We start from the raw sequence: 19,953 nt of genomic DNA, 5'->3' as shown, positions 1-19,953 counted from the left end.
CCGCGAGACCGCCCCTCGGCTGGGCTGGAATCGCTGGGTTCCGCCCCTCGTCGGCGGCTTCCCGCCCCCCACGGAGGCGCGATCTGAAACGGGCCTTCCACCAGCCAATCACGTCTGCCAGCGAGTCACCACCAAGGTACCCTGCGTCTTTTTCGCCCCCTTCCGTGTTCAGCGACGCTCGTCAACCGCCGCAATTCTGAGCCTCTTCCGTCCCCGCCCCCCAGAGCCGCCCGAGCGCGGCTGGCTCGACGGGGCGCAGGCGCAGTAGCAGGCGCAGTGGCGCGCGCTCGCTGACCGGTCGCTTAGGCCGGTGTGGGCGGTGGCGCGCTGCCCGGGGTCGCACCTGCGGTTTGGCGACGTCGGTTGTAGGATCTTGACCAGGAATCCTGCCCAAGCACGTGGTCTTGGCATAAGCAGCCGCACTCGTCGCTAGGGTGTGCTGGGCCGCAGGCGAGGCTTCAGAGTAGGTTTGTACGGGTCCTAATGGGCCCTCTTTTGCGGAAGCAAGGAAATGCTCCCTATCTGGGACACACCAGGCAGGCGAAGACAGAGGAAGTGGCTCTCAGCCTTTCAGGCCTGAAAATGGCACCTTGCAGTTGAGGAAACGGCCCCCAGGCAGAAAGTGGCTGTACCTGATGGCTCCTGGCCTGGGGCAACAAGCTCCATTAATCTGACCCGAAAAATGTTTGTGCTAGGGCAGTTGGGGCTTTCTGAAACCCCAGAGTCACAGGTCAGAAATCCAGACCACATTTCCTAATTTTGAGGTTTATTTTAGTATTTGAGTTCAACCCAGGACTTGACCAAGGGTTATAAGGCTGGTTGGTTAACAGCAGATGTGCAACAAGTAGTTCTTAGTTCTCACAGGCTTCCTGCATGCTCAATGGAGCCCCTAAAATTTACCATTTCTCTATTTGCCAAATCCTTAGTCTTAGGCCTAGAGTCACTTTCTAGTTTGGCCCGTAAGAAAATTCATTCCAGTTGACCTCTCCCTGTCCCACAAGTGAAGGAGATCTTACCGCGTAACTAGCAGATCTTATTGCGGTATTAACTTTGCTTTGGTCATTTGGGCAGTTTCCAGTTTGGGGCAATTATGAACAATGCTGTTATGAATAATTTTATGTCTTTTTGTAATACATATATATATACACACTAGTATAAATATATATATACATATATATATATATATGCATTTCTTTTTTTCCATTTATTTTATTTTAAAGATTTGGGAGAGTACAAAGGAGGGCATAGGGAGAGAAGCAGACTCCCTGCCGAGTGAGGAGCCCAACAGGAGGTTCAATTCTATGACCCTGAGATCCTGACCTGAGCTGAAACCAAGAGTCAGAGACTTAACAGACTGAGCTACCCAGGTGCCCCATATATGTACATTTCTATTAGGTAGGTATATGTATAGGAATAAAATTTCTTGTTTATAAGGCATGTATGTATTCAATTTGGGTAGCTGTGAATTATGGTCAGCAGAATAATACTTCCCAAAAAAGTCTATATCTTGATCCTTGGAACTTGTATTTTAGGCTACATGGCAAAAGGGAATTAAGGTTGCTAATCAACTGACTTTAAAATAATTATTCTGGATTGTCGAGGTGTGCCCAGTGTAATCACAAGAGTACTTAAAACAGGGAGAGGGAAGCAGGAGGGAGTTGGAGAAATGGCAATGTGTGGAAGACCAGAAGGGCCTGATGTCCCTGGTTTGGAAGGTGGAAGGTGTCAATGAGCCAAGAGTGTGGGCATCTTCTAGAGTTTGGGAAAGGCAAGGGAATGGATTTTTTCCTCTCCAGAAGTAACAGAGCCCTGCCAACACCTGGTGACACTTCCAGAAATGTATGATAATATTGTTCCAGCCACAAAGTTTGTGATAATTTGTTACAGCAGCAACAGGAAATACACTGCCTGGGGATCCCTGGGTGGCTCAGCAGTTTGGCGCCTGCCTTCGGCCCAGGGCATGATCCTGGAATCCTGGGATCGAATCCCATGTCAGGCTCCCTGCATGGAGCCTGCTTCTCCCTCTGTGTCTCTGCCTCTTTCTCTGTCTCTCATGAATAAAGTCTTTAAAAAAAAAAAAAAAAAAAAGGAAATACACTGCCCAAACTGCTTTCCAAAGTAGTTTTATCAATTCATAGACTTAAGGTGCTTTGAAAAAAAATATCCATACCTCATCCCTACACCACGCTAACTGAATTGGAATCTCAGGATAGTCCCAGAAAAAAAAAAAATTAAGTTCATTAGGTGATTCTGATACATCTGAAAATTGACAACTGCTCATCTAAAGTTTTAAATCTAAACCCAGTTTTCATCATTGAAGAACAGTGTGTCAGTAATTTGGCGACGGGATTGAAAGCAGTTCTAGTAAAGACTGTTCCACATACTGGAAGAGTCCTTCTTCCTTGTCTGCTCAAGAATTAGCATAGCTAGGGGCCACAAGAGCCCACTAGAGCCCATGGCTGTTGCACTGGAGCCCACTGAATCTTCCAAGGGGATGCCCTTTGAGGTCCTAAGAATTTTAGATGTCAAAAACATTCCCTGTGCATGGGATTGGATATCATCTGGTTCATTAGGATATGTTGTAGCTGGCCTTGGACATTTTTGGTTAACTAGTAGAATTAGAAGATCATGTGATGTTGGAGTAGGAGGATTGAACTTCATGACTTTAGGATGCTGATCCTATTGTATATAAGTATGTAAAGCTAAGAATCCAGGAAAGAATTGCCAGAGAAGAAATTAAAAATAAGATTTTACATGAAAGTACCCACCTTGATCCTGAAAGAAAACAAACCAATGATAACAGCAGCAATTGAGCCATCTCAAGCACAGAACGCCCAAATACAGCTCACTGAGGTTATTGTAAACAAAGCTGAGCTCAACTACATTAAACATCGTATGTACCATAAGGCTTTCAATCAAGTAAGGTATGTGTAAGTTTGAAAAGAAAAAATAATATAGCTCACCTTTTACACTACTCCATGGTTGGACAATCAGTTCCTATTAACACAATTTATGAAGGAGTATTAAGACTAAGTCCTCTTGGTATTTACAGATTTTTTTCTTTAATGTGTTTATAAAGTGGCTCTTTCAGAAACTGCCACACCTTGGCACTTTTACATTTGTGGAAAGCTTGACTCCAGGAACAGGTAGTATTTGCACTGCCTCAAAGAAGAGCTCTAGAAAGCAGAGGACAGCTTGCCTGGTTCCTGATGTAGTACAGTCAGTCCCTCCAGCTGTGTGTGCTCTGTGAGGCTGCAGCAGCAACCAACCTTGGGCCATGACCCTAGGGGAATCCTGAACACAGAAGGTGCTTCTGACTGCTTCAGCAGGTTAGGCAGCAGGTGGAAGCTCTGGCCAGGGCTGCCCTACCTTTCTCCTTTGTCAGGGATGAGGATGCTCTTGAGAGCAAAGGTAAGTGAGCTGCATACATTGCAACCAGGGAGCCTGGAGTCAACTTCCCAGGTATTGATACCAAATACGGACTCCTGCTTGGCAACAGATTTATAAATCCTGAGAAGCCCTGGGCAATTTCCTTCAAAGAGGATGTTATCAAAGAATGAAGAGTGATCCAATATTGAAACTATTGGTGACAGTTCAAGTATTTTCCTGACAAATGTCAAGTATCACTGTTTTCCCTTAAAATTTGAAATACTCTGTGGCATGCTGGGATCCCTGCAGTACACCAGAGTGACTTATCACACTGCTTGAGAAGACAGTTGTGACCATTGAAACTGAACAATTCTCATCTTGTCCTTTACTGAGTATTTAGGATATTCATTTTCTCTAAAGTGCAACTTCTGTAAGCTCCAGGAAAACCTGATACCTCCCACCTTGCAGCTTCTAAAACTAAGTCCCACAGGAGATCTTTTCAAATAACCACAGCAGGCATTTAGTGTCAATAGGCCTTTCCAGATTCTGATTTGTTCCTACAGAGGACATCTTGGATAAGTCTAACACTACCTTGGAAGAGGAGCAGTATCCAATTTTAAATGAAATAAATAAGAATTATGCTATTTAAAAAGTAACTCGTTAAAAATCTCGTTAGAGATTAAGTTAGAAATACACTGTCAAACACTAAGTCCTAAGAAAATAAAAAAACACAAAACAGTCTGTTGCACATTTATAAGAATTCTTACTTTCCTACCACTCAACATTTCATATCTGACTTTCACACTCTCAGTTAATCAAATAGATGAGACAGATTCAAATTATAGAACACAACTTTACCTGAATTTGTAAGGATGTATATCCCAAAATTGTTCATTTTAGAAATAGTCTGTTAACTATAAATATTCCAACTAAGAACACAAGTTCTGGTTAATATCCTACTTAAAGTAGTAGTAATAAAGATATTGTATATATTATAAGTAACAATCAAGACTAGACCATAAATAAATATATAGAATAAGATAATGACAAAAGTTAAATGCCAAATATCAAAGGAGAGAATTTTTCAAGTGAAAAATTCCCAATGCATTTTATTCATAATGTAGCCAATTCAAGATGTTGGAAGACATGTCTATATCTTCTGTGTTCTTGCTGGCAGCAATGTAGACCAAACTTTTTTATTCATTATCCTGTCTAGTCTTACAATCAGAAGAAATCTTTGATTTCTTAGATCCTTCATAATCTTGTATAACAAGCCTTAGGTGATTGATGATTTTCTTGTCAGCTGTTCTCACATTAAATCCCAACATCTTCATAATAGTTTCTCGAAAATCAGAAAGCTACAAAGAACCACCCAAAACACAAGATATATCATTCGTTTTGGTCACCTATTTATTGTGTACAATGAAATTGGTATCCGAAATGTAGTCTTATTAAGCATTTCTTTATGAAATGTAACATTCTACATTCAAGTTTTATTTTTAAGCTAGAAATATGGTCTCTTTATAACAAGAACTCTTTATTTAAAAGTCTTTTCATTTTAAGATTTTATTTTTACACTTTATAGAATAAACCTAATTTTATTGCTGCTTGTTTTTCATCCCTAAGGAAATTCCTTTTGGGAGTTTGGATTTGCTGTATGGTAATAGTAGTCCCCTAAACATCTCTTTCCATTTCTCCTCCAAAAACCATAGTGATCTTCTAAGGAAAGCAGTTATAACCACTCACAAATCATATCTAAAGCATAAGTAGAGAATATCACAGACTTCAGTTTGTGGAAAATAAATATCCTAAACCAGCAGAGGCAGCTCCTGAGCCCACATTGGAGGATGCAGCTGGTTTCCATTGGTATCCCAGAAATAGGACAAAGCATAAATGGGGAAATACTAAGAAGTCTAAGACCTGGTGGATAAGAAAACTGGCAAGTGCAAAGGAAAAGAAAGGGGCTTTGAAGCAATGAGACCAATAATTTTTAGAGAGCTAGTGCCCACAAGTGAGCTGGAGAAGGAGCAGAGAGGGGAGGGAGAGGGAGAGAGAATCTGAAGTGGATTCCATGCCCAGTGCAGAGCCCAACTTGGGGCTCCATCCCATGATTCCAAGATCATGACCTGAGCAGAAACCAAGAGTCAGACACTTAACCAACTAGCTACCCAGGCACTCCCAAAAATGGCAGTTCTGAAGGACAGGGTTTCTGAGGAGAGAGGGAGATACTTAGAAAGGTGAGGTATTCCTTGGAGGTTTGGAGATAAAGGAAAAGAAAAAAGCAAACTTTGGAAAAGAAGGTACTTCTATAAACAAGAACATTGCAGAATCAGGCATCACATAACCCCCCACCCCATCACAAAAGGCTTGACACGATAGACTTCAGAAACTGCACTCACTGTGCCAACACAAGAGGGTAGTATTGAGTTAAGAAACCAAGTAAGTAAACCCTGCCCTGTAACTACCCTAAAGTGAAAACACCTGAAATTGAGAGGGGAGGGCAATTAAAAGGATTTTAAAGTGAATGGATAAATGGCAAAGACTATCCTTCCAAATTTCTTTAAGAAGAAAATAGCTAGGGGATCCCTGGGTGGCAGAACAGTTTAGCGCCTGCCTTCGCCCCAGGGCATGATCCTGGAGTCTCGGGATCAAGTACCACATCAGGTGCCCTGCACGGAGCCTGCTTCTCTCTCTGTGTCTCTACCTCTGTGTGTGTGTGTGTGTGTCTTACGAATAAATAAATAAAACATTTTTTTAAAAAAAGAAGAAAATAGCTAGTTAAGTGATGAAAATACTTCCCCTCCCCCCAAAACTGCCACAGAGCAAAAGAAACATGTTTGACACAATACCTGATATAGATTAAATTTAGGAGCACCTGGGTGGCTCAGTCGGTTAAGCATCTGACTTTTGATTTCTGGCTCAAGTCATGGTCTTGGGGTCATGGGATTGACCCCTCCATGGGCTCCACACTCAGCACAGTCTGCTTGTACCTCTCCCTCTGCTCCTCCCTTGCTTACACATATGCACACTCTCTCTCAACTAAATTTTTTTAAAAAACATTTTCAAACAAGGATTTGCAGACATTGTAGGGGGGCAGGAACACCTTTACTTTGAATCAGAAATATAGTAATTCATAATACAAATGGACAGGAGTGCCTGGGTGGCTCGGTTGATTAAGCCTTTGGCTCACATCATAATCCCGGGGGTCCTGGGATTGAGTCCTGCCTCAGGCTCCTTACTCAGTAGCAAGCTTCTCTGTCTCCTCCCCATTCACGCTCTCTGTCACTATCTTTGTTTCTCAAATAAATAATCTTTTTAAAAAGAAGATAAAGGGCAGCCCCGGTGGTGCGCAGCAGTTTAGCGCCTCCTGCAGCCCGGGGTTTGATCCTGGGGACCCTGGATCGAGTCCCACATCGGGCTCCCTGCATGGAGCCTGCTTCTCCCTCTGCCTGTGCCTCTGCCCGCCCCCCGTGTGTCTCTATGAATAAATAAATAAAATCTTTTAAAATAAAAAATAAAAAGATAAAAATGGACAACAAAAGATATCCAATATGCCTCATAGATAAGGAAGATGTGATGGTTGAACTCAGGCAAGAACAAGACAAAATCCTCTCAAGTAAAGAGTCAACTACAGAGTACCCAAAGGAGAAGAGAGCTGACTGAAAATATAGTAAGGGATATTGAGAAGAGTAAAAAACAAGAATATAAATATGGGGAAGTTTAACAAGAGAAAAAATATCATGACTTTGCCTCAAGAATCTTTTAAGGTAATTAGCTAAAGTTACATATTTCTTAAGCAACTGGTAATAGAGATGTGGCATATAATTCCACAGTACCCCCAAATTATCAGCCTTTTTAGAATTCTCTTCAGAGGCACCTGAGTAGCACAGTAGGTTAAAGTGTCTGACTCCTGGTTTGGCTCAGGTTGTGATCAGGTTGTGAGATTGAGCTCCACATGTGGCTCTGAGCTCAGTGTGGAGTCTGCATGAGCTTCTCTCTCCTTCTTCCTGCCCCTCCCACTCATTCTTTCTGTCTCAAATATTTTTTAAAAGTCTCTTAAAACATCTGCCTTACCAATGTAGTGAAAATCTAGGCAAATTTAGAAGCACTATCCTCTTTTCCTAGAAAGTGACTCAGCCGCAGACACATGGTTTCCTTTGAACTTCCATTCTCTGACATTTTTTCCTCTTGTCATTGGTTAATCAGAGGATGTATATGCAAACCAAAGCTAAGATAATCATGTATGCCATCCCTTGCTGCTGTAGATTCACCAGGAATAGATATTTGACCTTAACTGGGCTTATAAGATCCTTTCCTGGGATTCTCTCTCCTGTTACAGAATCTCCAAACAAAACAAACTGACACACACAGAGAGATGCTAAGAAGAGATGGTGAGAAAACTTTAGAAGGCTCCAGGTGCTGATCTGGCAGCCCAAATGCAGCTCTGCGCCCCCAGAGGTCTGGTTGTTTAACTCACCTTTGACTCCATAAACAAACTCCTTTTTGTCTAGCTCAGATAGAGTCTTAAGTTGAGATGAGTGTTGATCACTTCAGCTTAAGACCCTTTATATAATAACGAACAAAACAAACCTCTTGTTGTCCTGGTACTTTATCAAGCGTGTTCTTTGCTGTGCAGAGCTCAGGAGTGACAGCATTTAACATCTGGTGTACTTTCTCTTTGTCTCCTCTTGCCTCTTGCTTGGCAGAGTCTATTGTAGTTTTCAAGTTCTCTGCTTTCATAACTGCCTTCCCTTCCATTGCTTCAACTTGTGTTAAAGATTGCCTGAGCTTCTCAATTGTTTTGTCCTGTGAAGGTATGAGGTTGGGGGAAGGGAGGTGACTAATTAGATCTCTTCTAAATAAAAGACAAGATCCATGTTATAACCCATGTTTCATTTCCTCTTCCTTCTCCCTCTCTCTCTCTTTTTTTTTTAGATATGGAAAACAAAGAAAATTCCACAATTTATGAAATAAGAGGACATTTCTTGGGACACCTGGGTGGCTCAGAGGTTGAGCATCTGCCTTTAGCTCAGAGCATGATCCCAGTGTTCAGGATCGAGTCCTGCATTGGCCTCCCTACAAGGAGCCTGCTTCTGCCTCTGCCTCTCTCTGTGTCTCTCATGAATAAATGAATAAAATCTTAAAAAAAAAAAGACATTTCTCAACCATCATACTCATCAATAAGTCACTACGTACTTTTATAAACAGGCACTTGAGATTTAAAGGGGTTTAACGAGGATTCATGTCCTCAAAGTCTTACAGTCTCTAACTAAATTCAGAAATAGAGAAAATAACTGACTTTGCAGAAATATAAATATTGCTGATAAAATGGCAAAATAACATTGATCTGTAAGTAGGGCACCTTTAAGTCATAAAATGTATGTTTGAAATACGACAAGTGAAGTTTGATATGAAGAAAATCCAAAGAGGAGCCTCCAAAATAAAATTTTTAACTATTACACCAATAAGAAAGACCAAAATAAAATTAAAAAAGCAAGGACTCTAGAATCCTAACATTTAGAAAGCAGTTACCTTTGACAAGTAGGGAAGAGATTATATGAGGGCTTCAGTGGGGTTGATAATATTCTGGTTTTTAAAATAAGTGGTAGATGTCAATGCATCTAATTTTATTATCCAATATGCTTTAATATTATACATACTCATGTGTTTATATAAAATAATTTTAATGTTAATTTTTTTTTAATTTTTATTTATTTATGATAGTCACATAGAATGAGAGAGAGAGAAGCAGAGACACAGGCAGAGGGAGAAGCAGGCTCCATGCACCGGGAGCCCGACATGGGATTCGATCCCGGGTCTCCAGGATCGCGCCCTGGGCCAAAGGCAGGCGCCAAACCGCTGCGCCACCCAGGGATCCCCTAATGTTAATTTTTTAAAAAATTCAATGAGAAACATGCAGCTAAAATAATAACAGACTAAAGCTTAAGAAGTTTTCGAAAGCCTCACTTCCTTTGCTTACCTTAAGGACATTTACTCTTGTAAGTTGAGTTTTCATACTTTTATTTGACAATTTCAAATCACTGAGCTGTTTCTGAAGTTTCTGAATTTTATCCTCTAGTCTTTGAGTTGTAGCAATCTGTAAATTCTGCTGAATATCCAATAATGTTTGCTGCTCATTGTCTTTCTCTAGCTGTCTGGATATCTTGCCATGCTCGTCTATCCATAAATTCTTAGTCCCAGAATTTTCCTTTGTAGAGATCAACAGTATTGAAATAAAGAAGTTGTGCTTTAAGGTGGTGTTCCACACTAGCATACCAGATCTACTCTAGGCTAATAAACTGCAGACAGTAATACTTCTGCATACGTAAAATATTTTCTACCATAAATATGCATTATTAAAATAATCTTGAAAATAAAATTGATGGCTCAGTGTCAACAGTTTTATGAACATCAGATGGTAACATAGATTATATCAACTTTTCTGGCAATGTATTAAAAGGAAATAAATATTTAGATAAAGATTCATATACAGAGATATTCTTTTTTTTAATTTTATTTTTTTAAATATTTTATTTATTTATTCATGATAGTCACACAGAGAGAGACAGAGAGGCAGAGACACAGGCAGAGGGAGAAGCAGGCTCCATGGAGGGAGCCCGACGTGGGATTCGACCCCGGGTCTCCAGGATCGTGCCCCGGGCCAAAGGCAGGCGCCAAACCGCTGCGCCACCCAGGGATCCCTACAGAGATATTCTTTACATAATTTACAACATGGAAAAATAGAAACAATGCAAATGTCAAAAAAGAAAAATTAAATAAATGACATATGATTGATTATACATTCCCTAAAAGTCAAGTTTCAAATATATTACTAAGAGAAAATACTACTGATATAGCTAAATGAAGGAAGCAGATTAAGAAAGACTATGCCTAAGGCAGCCCCAGTGTCTCCATGGTTTAGCGCTGCCTTCAGCCCAGGGCGTGATCCTGGAGGTCGGGATGGAGTCCCGCCCTTGTTAGGCTCCCTGCATGGAGCCTGCTTCTCCCTCTGTCTATGCCTCTGCTTCTCTGTGTGTGTGTGTGTGTGTGTGTGTGTGTGTCTTTCATGAGTAAATAAAAAATCTCTAAAAAGAAAAAACTATGCCTATATGTTAACATTGGTTATCTCACAGTGGTAGGATTACTAGTGGTTTGAATTATATTCTTTCTAATAATCTGTACTTTATGAAGTTTTTACCAGCAAAAAGGTATACAAATTTAATAAAAATACCATATATTTTCATTATATATAAATCAAAAGCTAGTAAAATTTATATTAAAAAAGAACCACTGGTTCTTTGGAAAAATAAAATAGATGCTCCAAGAAAGCCTGGTTAAAGAGGAAAACGAAGAAAAAAAAAAAAAAGAGGAAAACGAGGGGCACGTGGGTGGCTCAAAAAACCGTAGTAAGGAAAACTACTGGATTTAATAAGTGAATTCAGTAAGATGGTAGAAAGTTCATAAAAATATAAACATATCAAATGCCGGGCTCCTGGGTGGCTCATTTGGTTAAGCCTCAGACTCAATTTCAGTTCAGGTCATGATCTCAGGGCCCTACACTGAGCTCCATGCTCAGTGGGGAGTCTGCTTGAGATTCTCTTTCTCCCTCTTCCTCTGCCCCACCCCTCCAGTTTGCACATATATGCAAGATAAATAAATCTTTTTAAAAAAATAAAACATAAAAATCCATTTATTTATAGTTGTAATAACCATTTCAAATAGAAATGGGGAAAATATACTATTAACAATGGACAAAATCTATAAAAGACCTAGAAATAGGGGATCACTGGATGGCTCAGCAGTTTAGTGCCTGCCTTCAGCCCAGGGTATGGTCTTGGAGTCCTGGGATTGAGTCCCGCATCGGGCTCCTGCATGGAGCCTGCTTCTCTCTCTGCCTGTGTCTCTGCCTCTCTCTCTCTCCGTGTCTCTCAGGAATAAATAAATAAAATCTTTAAAAAAAAAAAAAGACCTAGAAATACATTTTACAAGAAAGACTGATACAAAGGGCTTATAGGACTTAAATGAAGAAAAGTACAAAATCCTACTAGAGTATATAAAATAAAATCTGCAAAGTGAAAGAGAATATGAACCAAATAATCAAAAATTACCAATTACTAAAATTATAAATTACTAAAATTACTAAATTATAAATGTTTAAATTACAGATATATGAAATAGGATATAAGGATATTAATCTTATTTTAAATACATTTTGAAATATTGATATTAAAAAGAATTTTTATCAAGAATTATATTACAAAGCTGACTGAGTAAATTAAAACTATATGTACAAATTGCCACTTTGACAGGTATAAAATTTACATTAAACAATTACACTCAACAAAGTGTTAACATTAACCTACTTTATTTTTGTCCTTTGTTGTTTCTTTAAATGTATTCTGTCGGGGGGTGCCTGGGTGGCTAAGTCAGTTAAGCATCTGCTTTTGGCTCATGATCTCAGGGTCCTAGGATCAAACCAGCTTCAGGCTCCTGTTCAGTGGGGTGTCTGCTTCTCCTTCTGCCCCTCCTTCTCTATACCCCTCCCTCTGCTCGCGCTCTCTCCTCTCAAGTAAATAAAATCTTTTTTTTAAAAAAATGGATTCTGTTGGACTAATTCTTCACCTGCCACTAAATGAAATTTAGGGCAAGGCCTTGTTTTCTCTGATCACTTCCAGTTTCATGTAAAAATTATAACTTTACCTTTACTAAAAGTTGTAGGTACTCAGGAGAGATGACATTAACTGATGAAGAAATTATAAACTAAAACAATGAAGTAGAAATAGCAGATATGGCAAATGTAAGAGTTGAACAACATCATAGGTGAGATAAATAAGATAAATAAATTCTTGATTTGAGGAACAAACTGAGTTGAAAGATTAGATTGAAAACTCTCCAAGAAGGCAGATAAAAGGACAACAGAATATAAACTATTAAAAAAAGAAAAAAGCAAGGACATGTAGTTGGCTCAGTCAGTAGAGCATATGATTCCTGATCTCGGGGTTGTAAGTTTGAGCCCCATGCTGGGTATAGAGATTACTTAAAAATAAAATCTTAAATTTTTTTAAAAAAATTAAAACAAAAAATTTAAAAAGGCAAAGTGTATTAGGGTTCTCCGGAAAGACAGTACCCATCAAGGATGTGTATTTGTGTATGTGTGTATACAGTTGACCTTGAACAACACAGATTAAAACTGCATGAGTCCACTTAAACGCAGATTTTTTTTTTCAGTAAATATATTGGGAAAACTTGTGAAGATTTGCAAGAATTTGAAAAAACCCTCAGATGAACCAAATAGCCTAGAGATATCAGAAAAGTTAAGAAAAAGTTAGATACGTCACGAATACATAAAATATCTATAGAAACTAGTCTGCTTTATCATTTGCTATCATAAAATATCACAAATCGGGATCCCTGGGTGGCGCAGCGGTTTGGCGCCTGCCTTTGGCCCAGGGCGCGATCCTGGAGACCCGGGATCGAATCCCACGTCGGGCTCCCGGTGCATGGAGCCTGCTTCTCCCTCTGCCTGTGTCTCTGCCTCTCTCTCTCTCTGTGACTATCATAACTAAATAAAAAAAATTAAAAAAAAATAAAAATAAAATAAAATATCACAAATCTATTGTAAAAAGTTAAAATGTATCAAAAATTACCCAAACATTACATATCATTCATGAAACCATTATCATTCAAGAGAAATATAAGCAAACATGAAGATGCAATGTTAAATCATAACTGCATAAAATTAACTATACTACATCCTGTACTACTGTAATAATTTTGTGGCCACCTCCAGTTGCTATTGCAGTGAGTTCAAGTGTTGGGATTATCTGTGACATTAATCTGTGTGAGCAGTTGGTATCTCCAGTAAATTCCATATTGTGATAAGAACTGATCTCTTACAGCTCTTGTATATTTTTTCATCATGACTAATGCAATATTATACACCTTACATAACACAACAGGATCCTACAAAGTACCAAATGCCTTGGTCAAGTTTAGTGGTTGTCTAAAAATAATTAGGACCAAGTAAAAGAAAACAGAGAAAGTATATTAAAACACTGCAAAAATTAAAAATTTAGAGAATACCAACACATTTGGGGATGGAGGTCAACAACCAAAGGGGCACGATATTCTGATAAATATTTAGAGTATGGTTCTTTTTTTTTTTTAAGGTTTTATTTATTTATTCATGAGAGACACACAGAGAGAGGCAGAGACACAGGCAGAGGGAGAAGTAGGCTCCCTGTGGGGAGCCCGACGTGGGACTCGATCTGGACCCTGGGATCAGGCCCTGAGCTGAAGGCAGATGCTCAACCACCGAGCCACCCAGGCGCCCAAGAGTATGGTTCTTAATTAAGGAACACCAACATAAGAATAAAACTAGAACATATAACTTTAAAAAAGAGGGAAAAAATGTATCTTCATAGAAACCAGGAAAATAAACACCTCCTACCCATCAAAAGGAAAGTAAAATGTATGGAAATTTTGAAAAAAGTTAGCAAAAACACATACTAATATAATAATAATTGTAATAAAGATAAGTATGTTAAATTTACCAATTGGATACCTTCTAATCTGATTTTTTAAAACACAACCATATATTGTCTTTAATCACAAAGATAAATGCAAAAAATAAAAGGATAAGATATATCAGATAAACATGAAACAAAACATTGCATTAGGAACTATAATTTCTGAAAATGGAGAATTTAAGGCAATATTTTATAAAGCACAAAGAAAAGAATGTTTCATAGTGCTTAAAAGAATAAGATAGGAAGGATCATCAGAAGCACACATGTTCCAGTAAGTAGGCTCCACACTGTGTGGGGCTTGAACTCATGACCCTGAGATCAAGGCCTGAGCTGAGATTAAGAGTTGGATACTTCACCAATTGAGCCATCCCAGCCCCTCGAGATTGATCTCCTTTGGAAGAGGGAACGGAAAAATGGACGTAAATGGAATAAATAAGAGAAAGCCCTTCTATGGCTCAAGATAATGTGTTATGAACCACAGAGTTTGGGTAACTCAACCTTTTGCATCTGAGGTCCAAATTGCAACGAGTAGAAAGGTAAAGGAATCTAAGAAACCAACCTTAAAGACATCATCCAATGTTGGCTAGGCTGTAAAGAAGAAATAGGCACTCATATATTTCTATTTGGAAAGTGAATTCCTTCTACCTTTTGGAAGTAGTATTTTGGCAGTGGCTATTAAAATTTTAAATATTCATTCATTGTGATTCTACAATTTCACATTTAGAACTCAATCCCATAGGGGAAGAAAAGCACCAGTGTGAAAAGATATATGTATAAGTCTACTTATTGCTGCATTATTTGTAGTGGCATAAAAGGTGGAAATAATTTGACAGCCCATCAATTGGGAAGTGATTAAATAAATAACTTCTATACACTCTGGACTACAATGGAGCTCTTAAAGGAATACCTTAATTTTTTTTAAGATTTATTTATTCATGAGACACAGAGAGAGGGGGGGGGGCAGAACATAGCAGAGGGAGAAGCAGGCTCCATGCAAGGAAGCCCGATGTGGGACTTGATCCTCGGACTCAGGATCAACCCCTGAGCCAAAGGCAGACGTTCAACCATTGAGCCACCCAGGCGTCCCAGAAAATCTGTATCTTTTAACTTAAGGAAAAACCATGAAGTACTTACTTTTTACTATGTAAGAAGAGTATTTGACTAGCATAGTCTCAGTTTTATAAAAATACCACCACCCACATATATATGTATTTGTATATTTCCATAACCATGGCAATATTTGTAGAAAATATATACACTGCTAGTTCCTGAGGTAAAATAGGCAGAAAGAAGTTTGGGGAAAATTATTGTTTTCTTTTAGCCTTTTAACTTGACTTTAAGAGTTGTAGAAAGCATGTGTTACTTGAATATTCTTAAAATTTAATATAGCGTTTTAAATTTTTTTCAGGGAAATGAATAATCATTGATTATATATTTAGGAACAGAGGTAGAAGCTGCATTTATCCTTAGACTCTGTGGAGTACATAGTTAATACCACTTCACTAAGGACTGGAAGTTTTCTGTACTCAGTGCTGGATACAGATATGACGAATGAGTGTAATGGAAGACTGAATGAGTGAGTGGTGAATGAATGAGTGAGATTATGCTTGAAGCCACAACAATTACAGAAATAGTATAGGTATGATATGACATGCAATTCTATTGAGATAATGAAATAGAATTTTTAAAATCTCCTAAAAATAAATTATATTGTACCCTGTCTCCATACCACTCTTAGAATTGACTGTTTCATCTCTTCCTTACAGATGCAGAGAAGCAGAAAGTAGAGAAGGTACTGGTCTACATAGTAATGACTGAGGAACAGCATCACTGGCCCCTTCCTGATACTCCTCATATCTAACTGATACAGTGCCTGATGTCCTGGCTATACAGTCACTCTTTTGAGCTCTTTCCTTCTAATCCACTTTTTAAAGTACATTAAGAAATACATTAACAAATGCTCTTACAATGAATACATGTATTCATTGTGTATTAGAGAAATGAGAGATACGGAACAAGGAGAGGCTTTTTTATAAAGGCAGATTTAAGGGTTTGTGGCAAATTTTCCTCTTTCCAATATTAACTATAAATAGTATTAACAGCTTTAAACATTAGATAATATGATCATTTTCATTGTCAAAGAAATGTCTTATATGGGAAATTCTTACTTTATTTCTGTCCAAGTCTAATCTCTCTTGAAAAAGGTCATTAAGAGCAATTTTTCCTTCCAGGCGTTTCAAGGGTCTTTTTTGTTCCCTACACCTTTCTTGCATTTGGGATGATTCTTCGGTGGCTTCTTCAGAGTGACGCTGCAGCTGCTCCAGGCGCTTTGTAAGCCTCAGAATTTTCTGCTGCAGGCCTTCCATCCTCTGTAGGGAGAAAGGATAGATACAACTCCTGATGGCCCATGATTCCTATTTTGTTTCAAAGCTATGTGCAAGTTCTACTGACACTGACACTGTAGCAACATTACATTAAAAACTAGGTAAATGAGGGAAGACTTTTAAGATTTGACATGTATCAGCTGATTTTAGAAAAAGATTTGGAGGGGCATCTGAATAGCTCAGTTGGTTAAGTGTCTGCCTTCCACTCAGGTCACCATCTTGGGGTCCTGAGATTGAGCCCTGCATCTGGCACCTTGCTCAGTGGGGAGCCTGCTTCTCCCTCTCCCTCTGCCTGCCATCCCCTTGCTTGTGTTCTCTCTCTCTGTCAAATAAATAAAAATATATTTTTAAAAAGAAAAATAAATGGAAAGTTTTGATATACAAAATGAGATATTTAGTCATTACTGAGAAATCAAATTGTATAATGAATTTTAAGCAAAAAGTGAAAGAAAAATTACTCTATAATAAATAGACTAGCAGATTTTACTAACACATTGAATCTAAGCAACACCTATCTTCATTTAAATTTGGGGGTGCAAAGATTCAGATGCAATGAAACGCTGGGACACCTGCACCCTGATGTTTATAGCAGCAATGTCCACAATAGCCAAACTGTGGAAGGAGCCTCGGTGTCCATCGAAAGATGAATGGATAAAGAAGATGTGGTTTATGTATACAATGGAATATTACTCAGCCATTAGAAACGACAAATACCCACCATTTGCTTCAACGTGGATGGAACTGGAGGGTATTATGCTGAGTGAAGTAAGTCAATCGGAGAAGAACAAACAGTGTATGTTCTCATTCATTTGGGGAATATAAATAATAGTGAAAGGGAATATAAGGGAAGGGAGAAGAAATGTGTGGGAAATATCAGAAAGGGAGACAGAACATAAAGACTCCTAACTCTGGGAAACGAACTAGGGGTGGTGGAAGGGAAGGAGGGCAGGGGGTGGGGATGAGTGGGTGACAGGCACTGAGGGGGACACTTGACGGGATGAGCACTGGGTGTTATTCTGTATGTTGGTAAATTGAACACCAATAAAAAATTAATTTATTAAAAAATAAAAATAAATTTGGGGGTGAAGAGGCATGACATTTTACTAAAATGATTTGGACACAACAAGGAGATACATGCATTGAAACTTCCTGGTGCAATCTTTTAATAGAGTTGGCCAATAAATTCAAATAAATAACTGACCTAATGATGTATTTTACTGACCTGACCAGTATTTAGGCATGATGGACATATTATCTTCACCATACCACTATTTTTAAGCCAGGATTCACAGAGCTTACACTGAAGTGAACTAAGCATTTATCATGTATTAATCCATTTAACCCTTACCACTCTGTGAGATAAGAACTATGCCATTCCAGCCGCCAACCCCATTCCACTACCACCAAATTCTACAAATGAAATTGAGGCCCAGAGAGGATAAGTGATCTGCCCAAGAGCACACAGCTGGCCATGGCTGAGCTGGGATTCATACTTGGGCTATCTGCTCTTAACAAATATACTACACTACCTCTGCTGTAATAATTGACATCCTTTTCCTTTTTATCACCGTAGTATTAAAAATAAAATCAAAGTTAAAATTCAGAGCCACAGAATTTACATCAGCTAGTATCAAAACCGATGCATTAAAAATAATCGACGTTAAAAGAAACAAATTTGAAAGAGTGACTTCTCTGTCAATACACCTACAGACTTCCAAGACCGCTCATTTGCACCAATTTCCTGAATCCTCTCTTTCACAGCTTCCTCTGTGGCTGGTATGGGTACAATACTGTTGCTCAGAAGAGTAGCCAACTGACTGATGAATTTCTGGTAGTGGGATTGTGCAGTTTTAGTTTCCCAGCTGAATGAATATGAAGGTCTGTCCAACTCATATTTTTGTTTTTCCTTATGGGTTGAATCTTGATGACAGTTATCCCAAATTTTCTGCCCATCTTTTGGTCCTTCAGAGTAGAAAATGTCTCTCTCAAAGTTCTTGGTCAGGATAGCTTCACTTTTATCCTAAATATGCCAACACACAGGTTAAACTTCCCATTTAGAATTTAATACGGAGACATTTACTTCCTTTTTTTGAAATATAGTCATAATACAAAACTTTAGGAGCAAAGCCCTTAAAAGAAATAAAAGAGTTGTGGAGTCATAAGGGAGACAAGGCCATACATACTCAAAAGAGAAAACATCAGAGATATTAAAATGACAGTATGGAGAAAATGTTTTGAAAACATAGGAAATTCAGCTTGGAAAAGCAGATAATCAAAGAGCCTCAGTTTATGAAGTTATACTCTTTACAGAAAATTTTGAGCTAATAAATGTAGAAAGAATAACAGGAATCAGCATTTTGCACCTAATAAAATAATTGAATCGGGCAAGGACCATCAATGAATGTTAAGACAATTAAGTGAAAAGTTGGGAGGGAAATGGTTATTTCCATAAAGACTTCATTATGTTTATAGAACATTACTAATAACAATTTTGATAAAGTATAAGTATAAATGAAAGAAGTCTCATTCCCCCCCCCCAATCTTTCCCTTGCTTCCATAATCATCCTGCTTCCATTTTGTAAATAGCTGGTAGGGGAAGGATGATGCTTGTACTTCTTCCCTGAACTCCCACACATTCTACCTTTATAAATTCTAGTCTTCTTTCCACCTTCTTGATACTTTCAACTCTGGAAGCTGAGTAAATAGGTTCAGTTTCTGGGCTTTATGTCATGTTAAACAGAAATAGAAAGAGACTAGAATTGAAGTAATGATGGGTTTGCATCACTACTGAAGCTAGAATAAAAAAGGCAATGGGAGAAAAGGTCAGAGTTCCGTGGATGCTGGTTTGGGAGAGTTTTTCAGGAGTGTGACAGATTCCTGAGAGAAGTGAAAAAAACTGGGAAGTGTTATTGTGAATTACTTAAGAGGGACATTCAAAATTGGAATTACTTAAAACGACTTTGAAAGTAGCTCCTGAAAAAAAAAAAAGTAGCTCCTGAATTTTTTAAAATGGAAACCCTCAGATTAATTGGATTTTGGTGGACCTTGTTTTACATTCAGATTATATAATAACCTGTTAAAGTCTAAGGATTTCAAAATAAACTTTCGCCACTTCCTTGGCAATAGAGTGGTTCCCAACCTCCTCCAACATTCTTCTCTGATATCTCTACTCATCCTGTGAATTGCTATCTACTAGTGACCAAGCTCATCTCTTCTTTCTAAACCCAACTCACACCATAATTCTAGATTTCAAGGTCCAGTGTAGATGATCCACAAATTTAGCTTTGTGATTTCTGGCCTTGGTTTCAATGACTTTTGCCTACATCTCTCTTCAACCCTTATATTCAGAGCCCAAAACCCAGATGTCAGCAGCAGGAAGTAACCCATGCTAGAAATGTAAAACCCCAATATTTCATTCTTTAACCACCATCTCTCCTCCTCCCACTTCTCTCTCAGCTCTGTTCCCTCTAATGGTCCTTCAGTATCACAGAGACCTTAGAGCTGCCTTGTGCTTTCTCTCTGTACTTCAGAAAGGCTTTCAGGCAACCATACTGCACTGCTTCCTCTGACCTTCCATAAGAAGCAGATCAATAGGGCAGCCTGGGTGGCTCAGCGGTTTAGCGCCGCCTTCAGCCCAGGGCCTGATCTTGGAAACCTGGGATCAAGTCCCA

General features: G+C 38.8%; 1 protein-coding gene and 1 long non-coding RNA gene across 8 annotated transcripts in view; one reads left to right on the top strand and one right to left on the bottom strand.

Moving 5' to 3' along the window:
* The first annotated feature begins 15 nt into the window (after nucleotides 1–15).
* On the top strand, nucleotides 16–15,965 carry LOC129496231 (uncharacterized). 2 transcript variants are annotated; one of them, XR_008661693.1, is made up of 4 exons: nucleotides 16–136; nucleotides 1,221–1,395; nucleotides 7,709–7,827; nucleotides 8,305–8,532. It is a non-coding gene; the product is annotated as an uncharacterized LOC129496231 (long non-coding RNA). The 2 variants fall into 2 exon arrangements; XR_008661692.1 differs by lacking the exons at nucleotides 7,709–7,827; nucleotides 8,305–8,532 and adding an exon at nucleotides 15,665–15,965.
* LOC129496227 (coiled-coil domain-containing protein 170-like) overlaps nucleotides 4,439–19,953 on the bottom strand; it is a 56,129-nt gene continuing 40,614 nt past the window's right edge. For 4 of the 6 annotated variants that reach the window (XM_055304296.1, XM_055304295.1, XM_055304294.1 and 1 more), the window contains 5 exons: nucleotides 17,991–18,302; nucleotides 16,067–16,267; nucleotides 9,350–9,577; nucleotides 7,960–8,175; nucleotides 4,439–4,727 (listed from right to left, as the gene is read on the bottom strand). In XM_055304296.1, coding sequence (XP_055160271.1) covers nucleotides 4,566–4,727; nucleotides 7,960–8,175; nucleotides 9,350–9,577; nucleotides 16,067–16,267; nucleotides 17,991–18,302 — 1,119 coding nt within the window. In that variant the 3' untranslated portion in view covers nucleotides 4,439–4,565. The remainder of the gene's footprint in view (nucleotides 4,728–7,959; nucleotides 8,176–9,349; nucleotides 9,578–16,066; nucleotides 16,268–17,990; nucleotides 18,303–19,953) is intronic. The other 2 variants (XM_055304297.1, XM_055304298.1) reach the window with 2 other exon arrangements.

This window comes from Nyctereutes procyonoides, unplaced genomic scaffold (genome assembly GCF_905146905.1).
Source record: "Nyctereutes procyonoides isolate TBG_1078 unplaced genomic scaffold, NYPRO_anot_genome, whole genome shotgun sequence".
Taxonomy (NCBI): Eukaryota; Metazoa; Chordata; class Mammalia; order Carnivora; family Canidae; genus Nyctereutes; species Nyctereutes procyonoides.
The sequence above is the reverse complement of the archived record's forward strand: the minus strand, read 5'-3'. Positions and strand labels throughout refer to the sequence as shown.